Here is a 22,125-nt window from a genome sequence, read left to right on the forward strand (position 1 = left end):
AGAGTGAAATTAACATACGTCACATCCATCAATAAAGCAGCTAATTAAAGTCGGGAACAACTAATCGGTTCCCAGAGGGTCTTCATCAGAGGGAAACAACTGAGAGAGAAGTGGCAAACCACGAAGTATAAGTTGGTCTTTTTCCCTACCATGTATAAGTTGGGGGTGGGGGAAGGGCCTCCTTACCGTCAAGAGAGAATGGCCGTCAAGATAGAATGTTTGGGTGGGTAGTGTCGGGCGGTTCCCCCCCCTCATTTTATTCCCAACTGCACCCCCTCATTAATCTACGATTCCTAGGGGTGGGGAGAATAAATATAGCCCTACCCTCAATATAGCAGCCCCCCTCTCATTTTCAAAGCATTTTGAACCAGAAGTACCAACGGGGCATTAATATTAATGGGGTTGGGGGAGGAAGAAAGAATTCTATGTTGGGGTGGGGGTGGGGGAATACTAGTGTTTACGTTTTGAACAGGTCTCCTACAAAAGCATTGAATCAGTCTACTCGGCCCTACTATTCGGCAAGGCGGGGTGGTTGTCTTAGTGATGAGATGAATGACCTCACTAAGAGGACAAGGAGTCGAGAAGCCTATACTGCATCATTATGTGCGAATGAGCCATCTCCGGCTGCACAGGATAGGATCCTAGATGGGTAAAGGCTATGCAAAATGAGTATGATGCTTTGATCAGAAATGATACTTGGAAATTAGTTATTGCACCAGCTAAAAGGAATGTTGTTAGCTGTAAATGGCTGTTTGAAACAAAGCAACATAATCCCCACCCGCCTTAGAATTGTAGGGGCCCGGAAGTGTTCATGAGTATGAAGCTAGACTTGTGGCTAGGGGGTTCACTCGTATCGGTATTGATTATGATGAGACTTTCGCTCCTGTGGCCTGCCTTCCATCGGGTTTATTTGTGCTTCGGCTGCGGGTTGGGAGGTACATCAGATGGATGCTAAGAATGCGGGTCAAAGGAATCAATCTATACGGCCCCTGCTTTTCACGTTGATAGAGAGACCCGTGTGCAAGCTTCAGAAATCATTATATGGGCTTGAACAAGCACCACGAGCATGGTATGGAACAATTACTTCTTTCTTTCGTTCCCCGAATCCCATGAAATGCTCTTGTGATAATGATTTGTTCATCGCCCCGATGGACAATATTGTTATTATTCTTCTACACGTGGATGATTTGCTCATCACTAGTCTTTGTTGACAGCTGATACCGATATATAGAGAGAGATTGTGTCAGCAATGTCGAAATGTCTGCCCGGGGAAGACAGGACAAAAGCGACTTTGTAAAGGGCGGAGTGGAAGACGGAACAGCAACATCAAGGGAAGGCACTTCGGGTGAACAGTCTATTGCTTATTCTAGCTCGATTCTAGCAACTATAATTGTAGGGCTAGCTTCTTTTAGCCCCCAATTCTATGCTAAAGGGCGAGACTAGCAGGCGGATTCCCTAGGGGTGGGTGGGAGGAGGCTATGGGGCACATTAATGAACGTCACTATTTTAAGGCGTGTGTGGGGCTTTACTGGTGGGTGGGTGGCAATAAGGGTGGCCTCCCACCCACCCCCAGCCGAATAGTAGGGCGAGCTCGGAGTTTTCTAGCAACTATCGAGTGCAAGTTTCTCGCCGGGTGGGAGGAGGAGGCTATGGGACGCATTCCCTCGACATTCTATGGTACCCAGCCCCCTACAATTCTATGGGGGTAGGGCTTGACTGAAGCCCGCTCAATTATAGAATCGAGCACTCGATAGTTGCTAGAATCGAGCTAGAATAACGGCTGATGGTTCCATGAATTGGTACATCTTTCCCGTAGGTTTGATTCCCCCCTTCTATTACATAACATGGATGTTGGTAGCATTCCAGATCCTCGAAAAAGGCTTAATAAATCGCCGCATCGAGACCGATAGTGACGAAAGTAGGCCAGGTGGAAACGGAATGCTCTATGTATGGTTCCGGCTCCCAACCAGAAATAGCCATCTATAGTGGCCCTCTATTGCTGTGGGCGTTACCGGTAGTTATTAGCCTTGATAGGCGGGCAAGGCTTGATAGGGGTGGGTGGGAGGAGATAGTGCGTCGGGTGGGTGGGAACTATTTTGACACCGCCCCGGGAGGAGGTTAGAACGGTTGGGGGGTTACCTATCATCAATGGGGTAGCAGGTTGCGATCACAGTACCGAAGAGTTACTGAAGGAGCTTGGCTGAGTCAATTACTATCCCCACCCACCCCCCCTACTATTTGAAGGGAATCAGCTTGCCGCAGGTATAGGCGGCCCTACCCCAGGAAGTCAAGTAGGGCCTGGGCCCATTATAGAGTAGGGGTTGTGGATTGATTCCTCTCCCCAATAGAAAGGATAGAAGAGCATACACCCTACTCTATAATGGGGCTCCCTATAATGGAATTCTTCTAGCAAGCTTATTAATTAACCCAACTATAGTTGAGCCTATCCCAAGGCCCTCTCCCCTACCGCGATTCTATACGTAACATGCCCCCTCCCCCCTACCCCTAGCCGAATTGGGCGGGGAAGGGATCAGTAGATTAATGACGCCTGCTAGCCCTTTAGATAGTAGGGGGCTAGCCCTTCAAATAGTAGGGGGGAGGGTATGTATATTGTCATTCTAGCAGGCTAATTAATTAGAGGTAGATTAATTGTTGGGCGCTCCCCTACTATTCTATGGCAAAGGTCTTCGGCCGTATATCTATATGGGTCCGCCTGGGGATAGAGATGGTCGTCGGATCACTACGGATAGAATGGAATAATATTCTGCATGCATCCCATCGGCCTACCATATCTACCAATCGATTCCGCCCGCATGAGATTCCCCCAATATAGAGATAGGCGAACAATGGGGTATATAGAGTAGGGACCGTGATTGGAACCCAAACAATGGAACGGGCCGAACCCGAACAATGAAATCCGAAAATAGGCCGGAAAGGGGCAACAATAGGCCGGAAAGGCCCGAGTCCCTCATATCGCCCGGCGGCACTCCCGATCTGTGTGGAATGGCAAAAGTCGAGTCGTATTGGCCCAATCCACCACTATAAACCCCCTCCCGTTGATAGTTGTTGATCGATCGCATTGTTCACCGGCAGATTCAATGTTCTATCCCACTTCACGAGCTCTCCTCCCCTGGCGTTCAACTTGACTGGAGCGAGTTTGTATTCGTGAGAGGGGTTGAATTGAAAAAAGTCCCCGGGCGGTGAACCCCAGCTTCACTGTTACTATCTCCCGAGGCCGCTGGGAATGAGAGGTTGAGGTTCAATGATGTTGTCAAAAGGGAATGATGTTGTCAAAAGGGCACGATAACGATTACCGCATGAAGGAAGCCTCTGTTCTGGCAATCCGCCCGTGGATTAGTCGGCATGCCACCTCCGCAATGCCGTAATCGGTAATGGCGGTAATCGGTCCGATTGGTCTTGTCGCCCCGCCAATGATCTATGAATGAATGAATGGATGTAGTTGTCCATCCACCCCGATGAAGACCGCGACCCCTTTAGAATAGTAGGGAAGCGGGATAGGGCGATAGTCTAGTAAGTACCAGGACTCCCTTTCAACGTCGAATTGGCGCCTGATCCTATGAACGGGACGAGAACTCGTAGCCACACAGACATGATGCCAGTGGATGGTCGAGCCCCCCTCTATCCCCCATATATAAGAGAGGGGGGGGGGCGAGAGCCCCTATCCCCTATCTCGGTAAAGGCAAGGCGGCTATCTCGCTACATGAGTCAAAGTAGTTGCCTATAGATATATATGGCGGTCGTTTTACCATACCCGTATGTGCAACACCGGTGAATAATCGATACGGAGAAGGCCCCCCGGGCACCTCGCAGCGTCCGAATCAATAGCTGCAGCAGTCAATTCATGAGCCAAAATGGCTTCGGATGATCGGCCACTCTCACCGGGATGGGGACACCGAGAGGATTTCGGATGATCAGCCGCCACATCTAGAATGTCGTCTGGTCTTTTCGGCTTCCCCCTACGGGCCTCCGGAACTCTAGTCCCACCCTGCTTCCTGCATAGGGGTGGGTGGGGGGACAAAAGGGGGCAGGCTGATTAATAAGGAACTATCGAGTCCCTACCCACCCATGGGCCCAACCCCACAGAATTATGTCCACCCACCCAACCCCACAGCACCCACCCCACAACCCTCTACCTCCAACCACTATAATTCGGGTGGGAGGGCGAATTGAACCCCCCACAATAACAACGGCATCTAGGGGTGGGCCCCTACTATTCTATGGCAGGAGGATATAGAAGTTCGGCCCCTGGCAAGGGATGGGTGGGAATAAAGGGCCTCCCACTGCCGGCATTAATAAATAAACCTGTAATTAATCAGTCCATAAAATAGTGGCTTGTTTGAAGTGGGCTATGATTCTTTCCGATACAGTAGGCATTGAACCGACTGAACCTTCTCGCCGAATAGTAGTAGGGGCGACGCCCGAGAACGTCTTCTCCTGCCATAGAATAGTAGGGGCCCACCCCCTAGTCAAGCGAATAGTAGGGGCCATATAATTTGAGGGGGGGCCCGCCAACTATCGAGTGTTGACTGGAGGCGGGCCAGATTATCTACGTAACATGCCATCCCCCCCCCCACTATATATTCTCCACCTGGCCCCCCCTGGGAGGTAGATTATTGTAGGGGCCCACCATAACTATTCCCTCCCACTCCAGTCAATTAATGTACGCCTGCTAGCCCTTTACGAATAGTAGGGGCCCGCCCAATTATAGGGGTAGGGCTTGACTGCAGTCCCATAGCCTCCTCCAGAATAATAGAAAATAGGGGCCCACCCCCCCCCCTACTATTTGAAGGGAATCAGCTTGCCCCTAATGTCCTCCCACCCACCCCGTACGGCCGCAGCAACCTCTCCTCTCTCCCTCTCCACTCTAAGATGCTGGGTTCAACTCGGCCAAACCACTCCTCCACTTTACTATTCCCACCCTGCTGCCTTACTCTAGCAGGCTAATTAATTGGGGGAGTTGGAGAGGCAGTAGCATCTAATATTGATTCATAACCCCCATTAGCAGGGTACCAGTTGACTCAGTCGAAGGAGCAAGAGTCAATTCCGTTGTTTATAGAGCAGAAAAAGCTGCAGCCCTTACAATTAATTGGGTTACTAAAGGTCCATATAATGCAGTTACAGATCCAGGTTAAGCAGTCGATTCAGCGGTAGCCCCAGTACCACCAACAGTAGCAGAGCCTAAAACTAGGGATAGAGAATAGTTAGGTCGGTTCTCCGATCCACCTTGAAGTAACATCTCCAAGTCAAATCTCAGAAGAGACGTGCCGATCTGGAATAGTTGAGTAAGGCGGATCATGCTTATGCGCTGTGGGCACAGAGAGGAATAGGTCGTGCCTACCATCCATCGCTATAGTATTATGTGTAACCGAGCAGATAACCACCTCCTTCCTCGGATGTATAACTCAGTTAATAGTCTTGTGTACCACTGCTATATCCATATAGTGTAGTGCAGCGCCGATCCACTTCGGTATGGCATCATAGAAATTTGCACCGCGAAACTCAGAGGAGTTGGATGAGCCGAAGATCTGCCTCGGGCGATAACCCTTCCTTATCCGATCTGCTTGGCCGACTAGATTGTATTGTATTGGGAAACGTAACCAGAAAGGACTAGTAGCTCCTGCATATGCATCGGCCCCGCCTTGTTCCCGAGGCGGGAGCTTACTCATTGGGAAACGGCCCCCCCCCATAGAAGTAGGGGGAATTGTTACTCTAGCCCCCCCTACCCCTACCCCTACTATTGAAAAGGGGAAAGGGAAAGGGCATAAAATGTCGAGGGGCTATGGGGGGCTCCCCTACAATAACTAGAATAGGGAGGTGGGGGGGGAGGGTTATTGTTCTATGGCTAGCTTATTCCCCTACCATAAAATGTCGAGGGGCTATGGGGCGATTCTAGCCCCATAGAATTGTAGGTCGAGTGCAAGCGCATCCATAGAATAGTAGGGCACGTCATTAATGAACGGCTCGCCCTACAATTTCTAGGGGCTGATGCCATTAAGAGGCATTTGAATACATTTTCTTGGATGGAAGGGTTTACTGGAGCAACCAACATTTCCGTAATGAATGAAAGGTAGGGGCCACCACACCTCTGCCTGGTTTTGATAGGAGATCCTCCTCCCCCTACAATTTTGATGGCCTATTGCCATAGTAGGGAGCTTGCTAGAATAATATGAAAAAGGGGCCGAATAGTAGGGGCCCATAGAATATTTTAGGCTCCGGGGGCATACTCCTATCTCTTGCTTTTGAATCCAAGGTAGGGCATCTGGGTAGGGAATACATCTGGAAGGAGAGGAGCATCTGGGCATGAAAATACTCCTCTATCCGGATTGGCAAGGCTAGGCCCCTATACTGTCTTGATTCGGCAGATGGAGTTGGTAGGGAACAGAGTTTAGGGATTAGCTGGGGTGGGTGGGAGGCCCCTACTATTCTAAGGGGTTCTGCTGTTCCATTCTATTCTTCTGAACTGAACTAACAAATATGGAGAGGTTCACCAATGCGATCTGGGGATTCAATCAAGGCATTCAAGACTATTGGTAATGAGGTGGCCTCCATCACTCCTATTCCTTCTTGCAAGCCGGGGAGCATCTATCCTCTTAAGCTCCTCTCCCCTTAACTTAACAGTGGAGTGCAGGCCGTTGGTGGATTGGCTCCCGCGGAGGCGGTGGGTGGGAAGATCTAGTTGGCAGCACCCGGGTTTGAACTATCGAGCCCCACCCAACCCGGACTTCTCCTATATCCTCCCGCCAATATCGAGAGTAGCCCTCAGCCTGCTAGAATGAAAATCTACATACCCTCTTTATTAATCTAGCAGGGCCCATATAATTCCCCCCACCCCCCCAAAGAATAGTTGAATAGTTGCTAGAGTGACGGAAACTATAGTTGGCATAGTCGGGGTGGGACTATAGTTTCATAATAGAATAATAGGGCTCGATTCTATACGTAACATGCCCGTTCCATTCTAGGGAAGGACGGCGTACTACGATACTTTCCGTTTCGCCGAGCCCTGCTTTGGTCTCCGGTTTGATGGTTGTACGCGCCAAGAATCCAGTACATCCCGTTCCGTCCTCCATCCCAGTGTTTCGCAACACCTCGGGTTCACCCATTTTGTTAGGTCCTGACCTCCCCGCCATGATCTCCCCGGTGGTTCATACAGGAGCTATTGCCGTTTTATCCTTACCCGTGGTCATGATGTTGAATATTCAAATAGCGGAGATTCACGAAAAGGTATCGCGCTATCCACCAGTGAGCGGTATTATTGGACTGATCCCTTGGTGGGAAATGTCCCTCATCCCAGATAATGATCACATTCCATTATTACCAACGAGCATAAGTACAAACTCTCTGAGATATACAGTTCATGCTGGAGAAATACAGGGTTGGACCAATTCGGAAACATCGGGCAATTCACTTCATACCTACTATTCCGTTCGGTTCTTGGTTTCTAGTCTAATTCTGTCAGTAGCCATGATTGGGGCTACAGTACTGACTATGCATAGGACTACTAGAGTTAAGAGACAGGACGTGTTCCGACAAAATGCTATTGATTCCAAGAGGACTATGATGAGGAGGACGACAGACCCACACCTACCCACCCCAGGTTCCGCCCCTACTATCTATAGGCCCCAATAAAGAAATACTTCTCACCAATATTGGGGCAGGGTAGGGGTGGGCGGGTGGGCCATGTGGGGGGGGGGCAGGTCGACATCCATGGGTAGGGGTGGGGTAGGTTGTGCCCCGAGCACGATTGAGAAAGTTTACGCTGGCCCCTCAAATTCTATGGGCGAAAGAAAGAAAGAAAGCTATATGCCGAACCTTCCTACCATTTCCCCCCACCCCGGGGTAGGGTGGGGTAGTCCCTCTCCTCTGCCCTTCTTCCCAACCCACCCCGGGTGTTTGAGTGTCTCTGCTCTGCTAGTAGAGGTAGGTTGGGGTTGAGGGCGTATAGAGTAGAGGAGGGTTTAAAGTCGGAAGGGTTGTCCCTGGCTCTCTCTGTAAGTGCTTGAGGTAAGGGCTTTTCTTGTTATCTGTTGTAGCGAGCCGCCCTCGGTCCCGATAACTTCTTTGGTTGGTTGCTTCCGTCGAGTGAATCGGTCCGTTCGTTGCTTGATTCTGTCCAGCCCTTTGCAGCCTTCTATAGCTATAGCTATAGTTGGGCCCTGCCTTCTATGCATCCATGGATTCCGATCCGTCCAATGAATGGAGTCCTATAGTGGTGGCGGCCGGCGGGTGGGAGTTCCATAGTTATGGTGGTGGGGAATAGGCTTCGGCAAGTCTTTAGCCGGGTTTTTCTTTCCGTTCCTTCGGTCCCCTACCCGGCCTGTTTGTGCCCGCCCTATCGCCGCCGGGGGGGTTCCATCTGGAGCTCCATGCTTGGTTGGTTGAAGTGAATGCTTCGTTCGCTGTCCTTCCGGCCGAGGAGTAGGGGAGGCCCCGCTACTCTAATAGCTATAATGGCTTAAGGTCCATACTATTTACGTAACATGAGTGGCCCCCCTCCTATTATATTGGGGTGATGCTATGCAAGTTCTATATAGTAGGGGGGGTATGGTCCTATAGTGATGCAGTCCATTCCCGACTGAGACTATAGTGATGCAGTCCATTTAATATGCCTAGTCTTATAGTGATGCAGTCCAGACTCTATACGGAACATGAGTGAGCCGGTGCCCGCCCCGATCAGGTACTATCTATAGGGGCGGCTGGAGGGCCCCTATCTGGGGAAGCCGATGGATAGCCCTACTATCGGAGATCCGACCTCTTATTCTTCTTCATAGCCGGTCCCACTACAGAATCTTCGGATCAGGGATGGATTGGGATTCGATCCGCCAATGTGACACCTTGACCTGAGGAGGCCCCCTACCTCGGGTTGGGGGCTTTATAGTGGGACTGCTGTACTGCTGAGTTCCAGTCGAAACGGATTCGATCTTGACTATACTAGCTAGACTAGACTAGACTCACGATTGAAGCCGGCCCCCATGGTCGAAACGGATGCGGGGCGATACGACTGATGTTGGGATTCTGACGGTGGGATGGATGGGCCTATAGATAGTAGGGGATCTGGACTAAGGGGCAGCCTCGAGCCATAAGCTCTTGACCCATTATTATAGCTTAAAATAGCGGGCTGATTAATTGACTGATTAATAAGAGGTGGGGGGGTAGTTATGGAGAAGTATAAAGATGCCGATCTCCAGGTATGGAGAGTTTGGATAGGGCATGATGGAGGAGTTGGGGAGTATTAATCTACGCCCCTCCGGGATGCCGATCTCCGATCAGGTCTTCATGATGGAGGAGTATGATGGACCCTCTCAACTACTATCGGCAGTGAGATGTGATGATGAGGCCCGCCCCCCCACTATAGGAAGGGTAGATAGGCAGAGGAATCGGCAATCTGCCCTATCTCTCCACTTACTACGATAAAGCAGTATCGGTTAATGACGATGCCTATCTCTCTCTAGGGGGTAGGTGTATTCATGTTGGTAGGCGGTTTGTAGGATCCGTGAACTGCATCCGAGTTCTCCGATTCCGTTAGTCTCGCCCCCGGAACTATTGTCCGGGTGGGTGGGAATCATAGGGTTCCCGGGTGGATATAGATTGTTGTTGGGTAGGGCCTTGAATCGCAGGTCGTTATGGCTTTCCCAGCTATCTCCGCTCGACCTAACGTATATAGAGCACTCGAGTGAGATTCGATTACAGCTATCGCTGCAGTTGTGGTTCTCTTCATAGTAGCATAGTAGCTTTCTTTAGATTCCTCTCCACCCGGATTCGCAGCTCCCGGCCTTGGACAGCCTCTTCGCCCTAGGAGAGATAGGGCATCCACGCCAATTGACTTCAGCAGCGAGAAGATAGGGGTAGGGCTTGCTTCAGCTATAATACTGACACGACATCAAGGACTAAGCCCCTACCTCCACTATAAAGGTAGGGGTGGAGGCTGGACTATCATTCATCCCTTGGACCATAGACCCGCCGAATCATACATAGACCCGGGTCCTTTAATCCCATCTTCTGTCTTTGAAGAACTCTAGTTATTCTTCTCCCGTCCCGATCAGTAGATCAGCGATCAGTAACTTTGAACTCGGAGCTGGGTGGGGGGGGGTCGGCGATGAAGAGAAAGGGCCCACCCCGGCACTATAGTCGATAGTAGGGCCACGACTGAGCAAGGGGTGGGTGGGAGGATATAGGATAACGGGTGGGTGGGAAGCCCTTATTAAAATAGTAGGGGTCCCAGGGTGGGAGGAAGATAAGGCGGCAAATCAGCCCGGGTGGGGGGGAACTCTAGGATGGGGGGCGTGTAGTTCCTCCCACCGGCAAGGGTGGGGGGGAACTATAGGGTGGGGGGTTTCTTTTTGTTGGGGGTGGGAATAGAAGTTGGTGCCCCTGCATTGGGAGGATCAGAGGTATAGTGGGCCAGTTGTCTCCAGCCGAGTGGTCGGACTTGCCCCCATGTTGGGCATTCGTGGGGCGTGGGTTTTGAGTAGCATAGATAGTTGTGGTTCAGCCGGCCGAAGCGGCCGAAGATGGGGTATAAATTGATATGGTTATGATGGCTAGGCATCTCCTTCTCCGTTCACAGATTGATCTACAGATTCAATCGACTATGGAATCAGTACCGGTTGTCCATACTTCAGCGTTAGGCGGCCCGGTGGATCTAGTTATCACGGTTAAAGAACTGACCTCAGATTCAAGCTCCCACTAACGGGATGCAAGCACCCGCTAGTTACAGGACTCAACCCGGCCGGCCCTTCTCCACAACCCCCCGGCGGCCCTTACCCAATGCATTTGATACCCATTTAGACGTGTTCAGCCCCCCCGAATAGTAGGGCTTACGCTCTTGGGCATTAGGGAGGGTCCGAGAAAGATTGGTTGAACGGAACCGGCCTTCCGGAAGTGGTTCCGGCGGGGCCGGTGGATGGTTACGGACCTTCTCTCTCAACTGTAAGGGGAAGGCAACTGTAAGGGGAAGGGAGAAGGTAGGATTGGGAAAGGTAGGGAAAGTAGGAGAGATAATTACCTCGGCCGGGGGCTTCAGCAACTATAGCCTCCTTCTTCTAGCAGGTTGATTAATGGCAGTGGGAGGGACTCGATAGTTGGCTAATCCCCCCCTTCTAGCAGGCTGATTAATGAAGTGGGAGGTCTATAGTTTTCTATGGCCCCTACTATTCTAAAGGGGGGCCTCGGGTATTACGTACAGGATTGAGTTAGCACGGTGGGAGAATTCAAAGTGGGAATACTTTATGCCCACCCAACTCGACAAAGCAATATTAGTTAGGTAGATTAGCAGGTTGCCCCGTAGAAGAGGTTGGGGTTCGAATCCCCTATGATCCTAGAATCCAAATCGATCGATCCCTTTAGAATAGTAGGGCCCATCCTGCGGCATCATTATAGATCGGCGGCTCAACTATATCCACCCACCCCTGCTCGATGTCAATTTGGGGGGCGGCCGGGGGAGTCGCCCGTTACGGAGCGCGGCCCATGCATCCAAAAAGTATCACCGGCTCTCGGGCCGGACTCAGTGTGGCGCGCTGAGTCAAAAAATGAACCCGAGCCAATCGGGGCGGTTGGTTTCTGTTGTGACCTCTCGATTGCACCACCATACTACAGCCGAGAGTCCAAACGAAGGCGGCAGGGCTGATGACCTTACCTTCCCGAATCAGCCCACCGTTAGGAGTCCAGTCCATCCCTTATTAGTTTAGGGCCAATCGGCCGGCGCCAGCGGCCTTTTGCGGCGTTGTTTTCGAGCGAGCTTTCTCGACTGCGAAGATGAGGGACGAACTGTTCCAGCCGATCAATTACAGAAGACGGCCTCTACAGAGAACGACCCGCCCGCGATAGGGACCCAAGGAACGAGGGTAGTAGGGTAGCTCCTACCACCACGGAAGAGCCGACGATCTATCCGACCACCCGGCCAGGGGGGAAGGAGTTCCCCGTTAATGGATCGAATCGGACTTTCCGGTTGGACGGACTGTAAGGTCCGCTCCCCGTCTCGTGTACCCTCTCCCTCTCCAATGGTCCAGTCGCTCGCTACCCTTACAGTCCGTCCAACCGGCCGATTCGATCCATTAACGGGGAACCCCACTACTATATAAAGAGTGCGCAAGAAGGTAGGCCATATGTACTGATTCAGTTCGGGAGACATGGCCACAACAGGGATAGTTCAATGGAGAGATGGCCTATTACTTTCCCTTCCCCACCCCGAATATGCGGAGTTTCGGTTCGCTTTCACATATGAGCCAGACTTTCGACGAAAGGGGTCGATTCTAGCAACTATAATTGCTTCGAGATAGCGTCAAAGTAGCGGGCTGATTCCGTACTCTAACAAGCTGATAAGGGGTGGGTGGGAGGAACTACTATAGTTGTTGGCTATGGGGGCCGTATTCATTTTTTGGATTAATTCCAGATTAATCAGCTTGCTAGGGTAAGCATTCATGGGGAATTATATCGGGCAGCAGGGTGGGGATTATAGTTGCTCGTCGTGATGCCGCGGCCTAAGAATAAGTGATGGGGCTGCTGAATCAACTCCCTACCAGCACTGGATCGAATCCTGCTTTTCACGGATAGAAGGTACCAACTACTATTACTTAGGGCTCCGCTAGATCGTATCAATTATCTGTGGTGTTTGCCTATGCAGGGCCGAATAAACGCTCATTCGGGAACCGGCCCCTAACCAATTTTGTGATCTACCAGTCCCTAATCAACACCAGTGCTTTCCCCCTCCCACCTCTGGATATGTAGTTAGCTTCTTCAGGAGCATACAGAAACATGTTTCGGAGCCCTTAGAATAGTAGGGCCCTTAGAATAGTAGGGCGAAGATAAACTCTTTAATAAAAAAACATCTCAACATTTATGATATGACCGGCGATGCGTAATAGGGGGACAACATGAAGGAACTAAAGGTTCTATGGGTCACTGGGTGGGAGGAGATGTATGTCCGCGAGACTTTTGATCAATGAATTGATCCGGGGTGGGGGGAAATATTGACGAAAAATCAATGGGTCGGCCAAATAAACTCTAGGCAGTCATATGACCTAAACTTTTGATCAATTCCGATAACTCCATAGAATTTTAGGGGCCCTCCAACCCATATTAAACAATTTATGTTCGATATCAATTTTCATTCTATACGTAACATGCCGGATTAAAGAAGAATAAACTGTGCTGGCGCCCAGTAGGTTCCTGAGAATCGCGGTGGGTAGGGTGGGCGTGTTAGTTATTTTCTAATACTCTTCCCCTCTCCATGATACTGGCCGAGCCGACGCCCTATATCTATATAGCAGGATGCCATGACTATGGCTATAACCGCTGTAACATGAATCGAATCCGAATCTCGCTGTAACGTGAATCCGGTAACAACTATGAATAAGTGGGCTCTTACCAACATCATCTTGAATATGTTGGGAACATGACAGCTCGTCATAACCGCGTGAATCCATCCGGTAACAACTAATCGTAACCGCATAAATGTGACCACTCAACCATTCCGGCTAGAGTCTCATTCGACATTGATGGGCTCGACCACCTACCTTCTTTCCCTTCTCCTGCCCCGGCCCTACGGGGCGGGAAGGTCATTGTTCCGATCATGTCGTCCACAGGTCTCGTCCACGGTCATTGTCATCTATGCGCCTTCAGGTCTGCATTGGCCACCCAGCATCGTACTCGTATCGTTGAGCCCGCCAGCATTACTATATCATGTTACGAGAATCATGACCGTACGATGTTGATATCACGTTACGTTCATAATCTTCCCACACTTGCTCCTACACTTAACTTGTCGAGCAAGCCCACTTATTCATGTTGGTAAGATGATTCATGTGACGCCAAGAGAGCTGTTTGCCATCCATTTATCTCAACTCAACCGACGACCCATTGTTAGCCCTCGGAACCCTTAGAATAGTAGGGGCCTCCCAAAAATGAATCTACCCTCACGCTAGAATTCCCAGGGCCTCCCACCCACCCCGGTACCGTTCAGTGGTTGATACGTCCCCACGTCCCCCCCTCCGCTGATTCCCCTGCTGCTCCAGCCTCCATGGTCGGATAACCCGTTGGTTGGTCCACTAATCCATGACCTATTACCGAATCGGGATCCCCGTAGGGGCCGGTCCATCCCCTCCTTTTCTGGAATCCGATATGTGGGCGGATGGTGAGTAATCCCAGCCGGTCATGAATGTGCCAGGATCGGTTTGAGACGATCGACTCGCCCCTATGATTCCCTCCCACCTTATTCTAGCGTATTCTAGCTTACTCTAGCAGGTTTCTCCATATCAAATAGTAGGGCCGAATTAATTACTGATTAATAACTATAGATGCCACCCGATTCCGAAATGGATAGTCGACCTGTCCATGCATCCCTTATCGATGCAGCACCACTGGCATCCGCCCCTTATTTAGATTATTGCACCTCTATCCCCAGCATTCACCCTACCTGATCCCGGCACGGGAGTTGATGAAAGGATCCCTCCCTCGGTGATGCTCTACTCTCTTCTATGGCCATGAAGAACACCCGCTACTGAAATCGCTGCTCCAGCCGATGCTGCCACCTCCCCCGCTAATGAAAGAGATATTGGGAGTGAACCGTGCGATCGATGTAATGGAGGACCCATCCTCTGGCCAGCAGAAGAATAGCCTGCCTGGACGCGATAGGGAAGGGTAGGCCTTATGACTCTTGTATTCATGCCTGCCTGCCTGTTCATTAGCCCACTAAACGGGAAACTCTAATTCCCCCCACCCCCCCTCTATATAGTTACTCCAATCCTACACAATTCGAGGCACCCAACTAGAGTTCCCTCCCACCCAACCCTGGCGAATAGGCAACCTCAATTATTGAGAGTTGGCGTACATTAATTGACGGCTACCCCGAATAGCCCTACAATAACAACAGTTAATGGCATCAGCTCGCTAGCCCTACAATAACAACAGCCGGGCCCCCTACAATTTGATAGGACGTATAGAATCGAGCACAACTAGAGTAGTTTTGTTGGAGGCCCCAACCGGGGTGGGTGGGAGGACAATTACTATAGTTGGGGCCAGGGTAGAAAAAAGGGTACTCAATTCTATGGCCTACTATTCAAAGCCATGGGGCCGGGGCTACAATTCGGCGTTGGTGGGTGGGGGGTATGGTTCAGTCGGTTCAATGCCTACTGTCTCGGCCCTACTATTCTATTCTTATCATACTCAAAATGGCTGGCCCGAGTTTGATCCGTAATATGTTCTTTCAGAAATCAAGAACAACCGGTGGGCCCCTACTATTCTATGGTAGCTGCCCCAGTTGGTAATACATATACAATATTTTGATCCCACCGGAACTCTATATCCACCCACCACTACCCTCGCGGGCCCCATGAATGCACACTGCCATTATTCTGATGAAGCCAGGGTGGCCCCTACTATTCTAAGGCCCCCTACAATTCTATGGGCGATTCTAGAACTATTTTAGATTGCCCCAACCTTCTACGGGGTGGGTGGGAGAACTATAACTAGAATTCATCGGGGGCATGTTACGTATAGAATCTTCACCCCCCCTATGCATGAATGCATGCACAGGGGCGATCGTCAATCCCATCTAAGGCATGTGTAGTATAGATAGAATCTTTGCGTTCTAGTGCCAGAATAGTAGGCCTACCTCAAATTGAGAGAGGTATCTCGATATTGTAGGTTCAGTCGGTTCAATGCCTACTGTATCGGAATGATGCGTCATCGGCGATAGCCGCAGCGTAAACCTAAATTAGCTGCTTTCGTGGTGCCGTACGTAGGGGGCACCCGCAGCATTATTGAGGGGGAGTTATTGATCAGAAAGAAACTGTTAAAATGGGGCAAGAACAAGCTACCGAGGCAGGAGGCAGAAATAGTTAGATCGAGAAAAGAGGCAATTATCTGGTTACTCGTCATTTGTGGTTTCATTCTATTAATCGGCATGGCCATTGGGGTTGTCGCTGGATACTTTGTGGGCCAGTCAGGATGGCGATGGTGCGGGCGGAGAGGGCACCCTATCACCCAGCTCCAGCGGCGATGGGAGCCCCCGCCCCCCGACGTCACCACCTTCGGGTGATAGTTCCCCATCCATCCTTGCCAAGCTAAGAAGCTCTTTTCTAGATCAATTGCTGGCACAAGCGGGTCACACAACTTCTTGTAGCTGTAGGATCTTTTATTTCTTTATGGGAGTATTTCGGGGGGTCATCTAACGAAGGAGAACCGCCCGTCGAACCGGAGCAGACTGGCCCCGAGCCCACTAATGTGCAAAAAACAGTAAATGGCATTGTGGAGCCATCGGAGGTCGCCACTAACCCGGAAACCCCGCCCCTATTTGAAAGCTCGGAAGAAGAGAAGCAGAAACGGATCGTTGCGATGGAAGCTCTTAGTAGGCTAGAGTTCTTAATCAAGACTAAGCAGATCCGGCTAGATGTGCCGGAGCAGCTGGCACAATACGAGGAGATCCAGCGCCAAGTACGCCTGATGGTTGGACATCTTGACCGGCGCATAGAGCTGCTTCAAGCTCGGGAGGAGGCGCTGCTTTCAGATCGGGAGGGGACCATTAGGTCGGAGCCAACAGGAAACGGCGAACCGACCGCCCTGCCTCAGGACGAGCCGGGCCCTCGAACTTACCCGATGGCGGAACCTCTATGGTAGTGATTCGCCAACAGAGTTACGAGAACGACTCTATCACCGCCTGATGGCGGCCGCGGAGAACCCCCCGAGCGATAATGATCATCCTCATCCCACCCCGGGAAGGGAATTGATCAAGGCCCCCATAGAATAGTAGGGCACAGTCATGTCTGACACCCCCCCCATTAATATTCCGATGAAGATTGAATCTTCGCCTTAAGGGAATTGATCAAGGCCCCCATAGAATAGTAGGGCACAGTCATGTCTGACACCGAAAACCTTGATTTCGATTGAATCTTCTAGGGAATTGATCAAGGCCCCCATAGAATAGTAGGGCACAGTAATGTCTGACACCTTTGAATCGGGGTGGGCTCGCCTTCCCGGATTAAGTTCCCCCACCTATCCTTCCTCCCCCCCTACCTTTTCTAGTGGGCATGTTACGCGGTTGAACGAACTTGAAAGCTTTCTGCTTCCTCCCACTTCGGGGCCATAGAATAGTAGGGGGCGGGAATTGAGGAAGAACTACTATCTATCTATCTATGGCAGATTCTAGACCTAACATGCCCACTCGGTTCAGATTATAGACGTAACATGCCCCCTTTACCTTTATAATAGTAGGCGGGGCCTTCACCCTCTCGGGCTGTTTTGCCAACGGGCGGGGGTCCTCCTCCAATTCTAGTTGGTGGGTGGCGGGTGGGAGGGGCCCCTACTATTCTAAAGGGCCCTACTATTCGCCCCTACTATTCTATGGGCTAGGAAAGGGTGGGCCCCTACTATTCTATGGCAGGAGGATATAGAAGCCAGGTAGTCGGTAGCCCTACTATTCTATAGGCTAGGGAATTCTAGTTATCTCCAATTAGTTCGGGAGGGAGGGCAAAGGTCTTTCCAAATCAGGTCAGGGTCATGACTTAAGGTCCGGGCGGCGAGAAAGGGCATTTAAGAAGAAATCCTCCCCTTCTTTCTGATCTTGAAGGGTCGCCAAGTGTGTATAGGGCTCTGCCTCCTAATAGAATAGAAGAAGAGGGCCCTTTAGAATAGTAGGGCGAAGGAGCAGGTAAATACTTCGATCAAGGAAGGGAAATAGCATATAGAAAGAAAGAGAGGGGAACCGGAGCATATATCTAGATATTGGAGTAGTGCGGATTGGAGTAGATATAAGAGAGACCCACCCATAAAAGAATAGAACAGGTAGTCTACCGTGCAGTAGAGTGATTACCGTGCAGTAGGCGGCAGTTCCGTGCAGGTAGGTGTGGTACCTTGGTACCGTGTATATAGAGGGTGCACCCACCCAGAAAAGCATAGAACAGAGGGTGGGTGTTGGTTTTGTTTTTTCCACCACTATGGTGTATTGTATGCAGTGATATATAGGTGTGATGATCTTTTATTCGGAGAATCGACATTGTCGGAGAATAAACAGCCTAAGGCGGCGAATCTCAGGAGGAGAATTTATTGAATAGCTGTAATCAGACAAATAGCTCTTCGATGGAAAAAAAACCGTTGGTCGAGCATCCTCGACATTTTCTACAGTTAAAGCCCGCCCGGCATTCGTCAATGATCTTTGGAGTTATGTCTTCTCTTTAGGCTATCCCTAGTGACCGAAATGAGAGAATAGTTTACGTTAAAGCTGAGTTAGCGAGTAAAAGCACAAGAAAGACTCCTGCTCCGATACAGGAGACACACACCTCCTCTTCATCCTGCAGGTAGTCCCTTTGATGGAAGGCCCGAAGTCTGGGATGGCACGGCGAAGGGTCTGGCCCTTCGTTTCTAACTCTTCTGACCCACTCATAATCCGGCGGGTTGCAGAACTTGTCCTCTTAATCCGGCTGATGCTGGAAGGAGAAGCCATGCGAACGGGCGTGTTCCTATCAAGAAAACTACTCCGTCTGGGTCATAGTTGGGCCTTGTTCTAATAAAATGGCGTTTCAGAGCCCTTGGGGCGAACCCAAATGCGCAGCAGAATTCCTAGCCAACGTTCCCCCATAGACTTGTAGGGGGCCAATGCCATTCTTGCTGCTAATCCAGAGTGGCAAATCCCAGTCCATTCGGATCAAGCTATGTGGCAGGGCCACTTCCAAGCCCACCCCCTACTATCTATAGGGCTTCGGAAAGTGCCATCAGAAACTCGATTTGCCGATTCCGTTGCCTCCGCATCACGGCACATAGGCGTTGGTAGTTCCATTGATTGAGTCAGAGGAAACGGGCCCTTATATCCGCCCGGGGATGGATTCTGCAGGAAAACCCAACTATAGAAGGTTGGGTCCCTACAATTCTATGGATAAGCCTGCTAGAATAGCTTTCTCAAAATTCTAAAAAGAGCATTTGATTCAACGGTCGCTGTCGCCATTCTTCGTTCCACATGCATGATGGCGGGTGTTCATGGCAATCACTTCTCAGTTGCTTTTGTCAGGTTTCGTCGGCCTGACCAGTCAATGGGTCAAGCGAACTATAGTTTAGTTATGACCCTTAGTCTCTTCGAAAGAACCGGAGAAGATCAGGGAGAGGAAGGAGCACGAACCAAACTACTTCAGAATAGGGGCAGCCGGGGGTTGGCCCGCTTTATAGACTCTACCCGGTTCCTATGGGGAGAAACTACTCACTATCGAAATGAAAGACGATCGATTATCTACCCAAGGGGATAGAAGATCCCACATACGGAAAAAAGTCGCAGGGAGAGTTAAACCGAGTGGCATTGCAAAGGCATAGTGATAGTAGGGTCGGGATATCCCCGCCCTCCGGACCGGACGTGAAGGTCCCCCCTCATCCGGCTCTCCGCAGGGGAATCTCCACTCACTGCTTCCCCCAATATCCCCCCTCTGCCACATCATGGGGAGGTTTACAGGAGATCCCAGAGGCTCGCTCGGAAAGGCTGCTTGCTATAGCAGTCCGGCTGCTCCTGCCGAAATCATTACTATCCATTATATCCCCCGTGCTCTGGCAATTACGCTCCCTGGACTATGGATTGACGAAAAGAAAGATCCAAGCGAGATATAGAATGGAATGATGACGATGCCCTAGCACACCGGCAGGGCCTTCTTTATTGTCCTCCGATGCCGCCAGAGAATAGTAGGGGCTGCCATTAATCAGCCCCAGCCGAATTGGGCGGGGCCCTCCCCCCCCGCCCCCCATTATAGTTGTTATTGTAGGGGAGCCCATAGAATAGTAGGGGCCCCCTTAGAATAGTAGGGCAACTATCGAGTGCAAGTTTATTAATGAACGCATTAATCTACCAGTCCCCTACTATTCTATGGATTAACCTGCTAGCCCCAGCCGCCCCCCGGGAGGTATATTATCGTAGGGGCCCGCCCAATAACAACTATGATGGGGGGGGAGTAACAATTCTAGTTGGAGGGTGGGACTCGATTATTGGCGGTCTTGTAATCCAACCGGCCCCACCCCCCACTACAGAGGATAGGGCCCTGTATCTATAGTTGGGCATCACCCGGGGCTTCTTCACCGGCATGGAATAGGGAATAGAATGCAATGGGATGGTAGAGGGCTGCCTGCGCCCGCGATGACTGTCCCCTCGTCCATAGGGACTGGCATACTACCGCAGCGACTCCCGCTAGATAGCCGCTCTTTAAGGAAAACACTCACCTGACGAGCTTAACCACCCGCCAACTATCGAGCCCCACCCAACCTCGATTCTAGCAACTATAAGAGGCGGGCTTCAATCAAGCCCTACCCCCCCACCCCCCTACCCCCCCCCCCATCATAGTTGTTATTGTAGGGGGCTGGGTCCATAGAATGTCGAGGGAATGCGCCCCAGCCCCCGCCCGGGGGCATAACCGGGGGCCCTTTAGAATAGTAGGGGGCTCGAATTAACTATGCAGGGTGGGTGGAATAGCCCGTGTGTGGGGCAGCAGGGTGGGGGGCTCAAGTTCTCCCACCCACCCCTGGGCCATGCCCCCCACTTATTAATTAGCCTGATAGCCTTAGAAAACTCTATCAAAAAAGGGGGGGGTTGGGTGGGACTATAGTTACGGAGGAAGATAAAGGCGGTGAGGGTCTATCCAGCCTCGTGGAAAGAGGGGGATTCATTCACTTGCATTCCTGCTTGCATGCTGGCACTACTAGAAAGCTCCGGTCTTAACGCCCCCACTACCGCCGGCCGAAGGTTCGTAGAGTCGGGTTTACCGTTTACCCACAACGGAGGAGCCACCCCCCCGCCAAGCCCTACCTCGATAAAGGGTAGGGCTCAATAGGGGGCAGGCGGCCACGGGTTGTAACGCACTCCTCGCACGACGAATCCACTTTGAAGTTGACTCATTTGCTTGGCCAATTGCCGGAATGTGTACGAAATGCCATAAGGGCCCAATATCTCAATAGCACCTTTGTCTGAGGCTTCGAATGAGACTTCGTATCCGAAACGCGGGAACGATCTGACTATGAAGTCATTAAAGACTTGATCGGGGAACCAGCGTTTATTTAAAGAGCAATAGAGTCGATTACCGGAAGTACTAGTTTGAAAGGCTCGTTGGAATCGATCCGCTACGAGATTGACATGATACGCCACGAAAGCACCTAAAGTACTAAACAGAATGGGTATTAGTTCGGTAATGGTTGGAGCAGCAAACTCGGATTCGGCGAGAATCTCATTTTTGGGTGGTACGGAAGGGGGATTGGCCCGGGAATTGGATAGGGGGTCAACACGCTGCGGCTCAAGTGCCCTCCGAACCGCGCGAGATGGTCGCCTATTACACGGCTCACGAACTCTGCCTCACTCTGCATTTGGGGGTACCTATTATTCATTCGTTACTCGCTATTCGTTATCCGTCTAGGCCCCGCGACCAAATGATTACCCAAATGAAATGATTACTAGTACTCTATAGGTAGGGTAGGGTCCCATGCAGGGTGGGCCCCTACTATTCTATGGCATCGGAGGGCGATAGTAGGACCATTTTATCGATTATCTACGTAACATGCCCCCCCTACCCCCGGCCTATTGAAAGGGTAAGGGCTAGCTAAGTACATTAATGACAAGATTCTAGCCCCATAGAATTGATAGGGGGCCCTTCCCTTCAAATAGTAGGGGGCACTCGATAGTTGCTAGAATCGCCCATAGAATTGTAGGGGGGGTGGGCATGTGTAGTATAGAATCGAGGACACTATCGCCCTACCTCCGATGAAGGCATCCCGGGGCACGGATATCATTCATGGCACTCCGATGAACTGTAGGATGGTAACTGCTGCTAAGCTCGAGTGAAACGCTAGATAGCTGTTGGGTCGACGCGACCCGAATACTTCGTACACCACGTTATTCGACCAACGCCAGTTGCGTTGAACCCCACAACAGCGGAAGATCACCCGTCCGGGCTACCTTCCAGCTCTCCACGCTTATCATTCATTGGCACTCATCCACTTCGAATTGACGGCTGGTAACATTGATTCAATGGACATTGACATCATAATAGTACAGCACGGGACACGGGATCAGACCACTCAGATCGGAATAGCATTCACGAAATTGCCGTAACATAGAAACATTGGGAGGATTCGTTGGCAACACAACAGCAGATG

General features: G+C 50.9%; 1 protein-coding gene across 1 annotated transcript; it reads left to right on the top strand.

Moving 5' to 3' along the window:
* The first annotated feature begins 1,257 nt into the window (after positions 1–1,257).
* On the top strand, positions 1,258–7,647 carry LOC131871156 (NADH-ubiquinone oxidoreductase chain 6-like). The gene is made up of 2 exons (XM_059215926.1): positions 1,258–1,392; positions 6,943–7,647. The coding sequence occupies exons 1-2, from the start codon at positions 1,258–1,260 to the stop codon at positions 7,645–7,647; spliced, it is 840 nt and encodes a 279-aa protein (XP_059071909.1).
* The last annotated feature ends 14,478 nt before the right edge of the window (positions 7,648–22,125 follow it).

This window comes from Cryptomeria japonica, unplaced genomic scaffold (genome assembly GCF_030272615.1).
Source record: "Cryptomeria japonica unplaced genomic scaffold, Sugi_1.0 HiC_scaffold_375, whole genome shotgun sequence".
Lineage (NCBI taxonomy): Eukaryota > Viridiplantae > Streptophyta > Pinopsida > Cupressales > Cupressaceae > Cryptomeria > Cryptomeria japonica.

Coding starts and splice junctions, on each gene's coding strand:
- LOC131871156 (XM_059215926.1), top strand. CDS start 1,258: ATGTCTGCCCGGGGAAGACAGGACAAAAGCGACTTTGTAAAGGGCGGA. Junction 1,393..6,942: donor CGATTCTAGCAACTATAATT/GTAGGGCTAGCT, acceptor ATAGAATAATAG/GGCTCGATTCTATACGTAAC.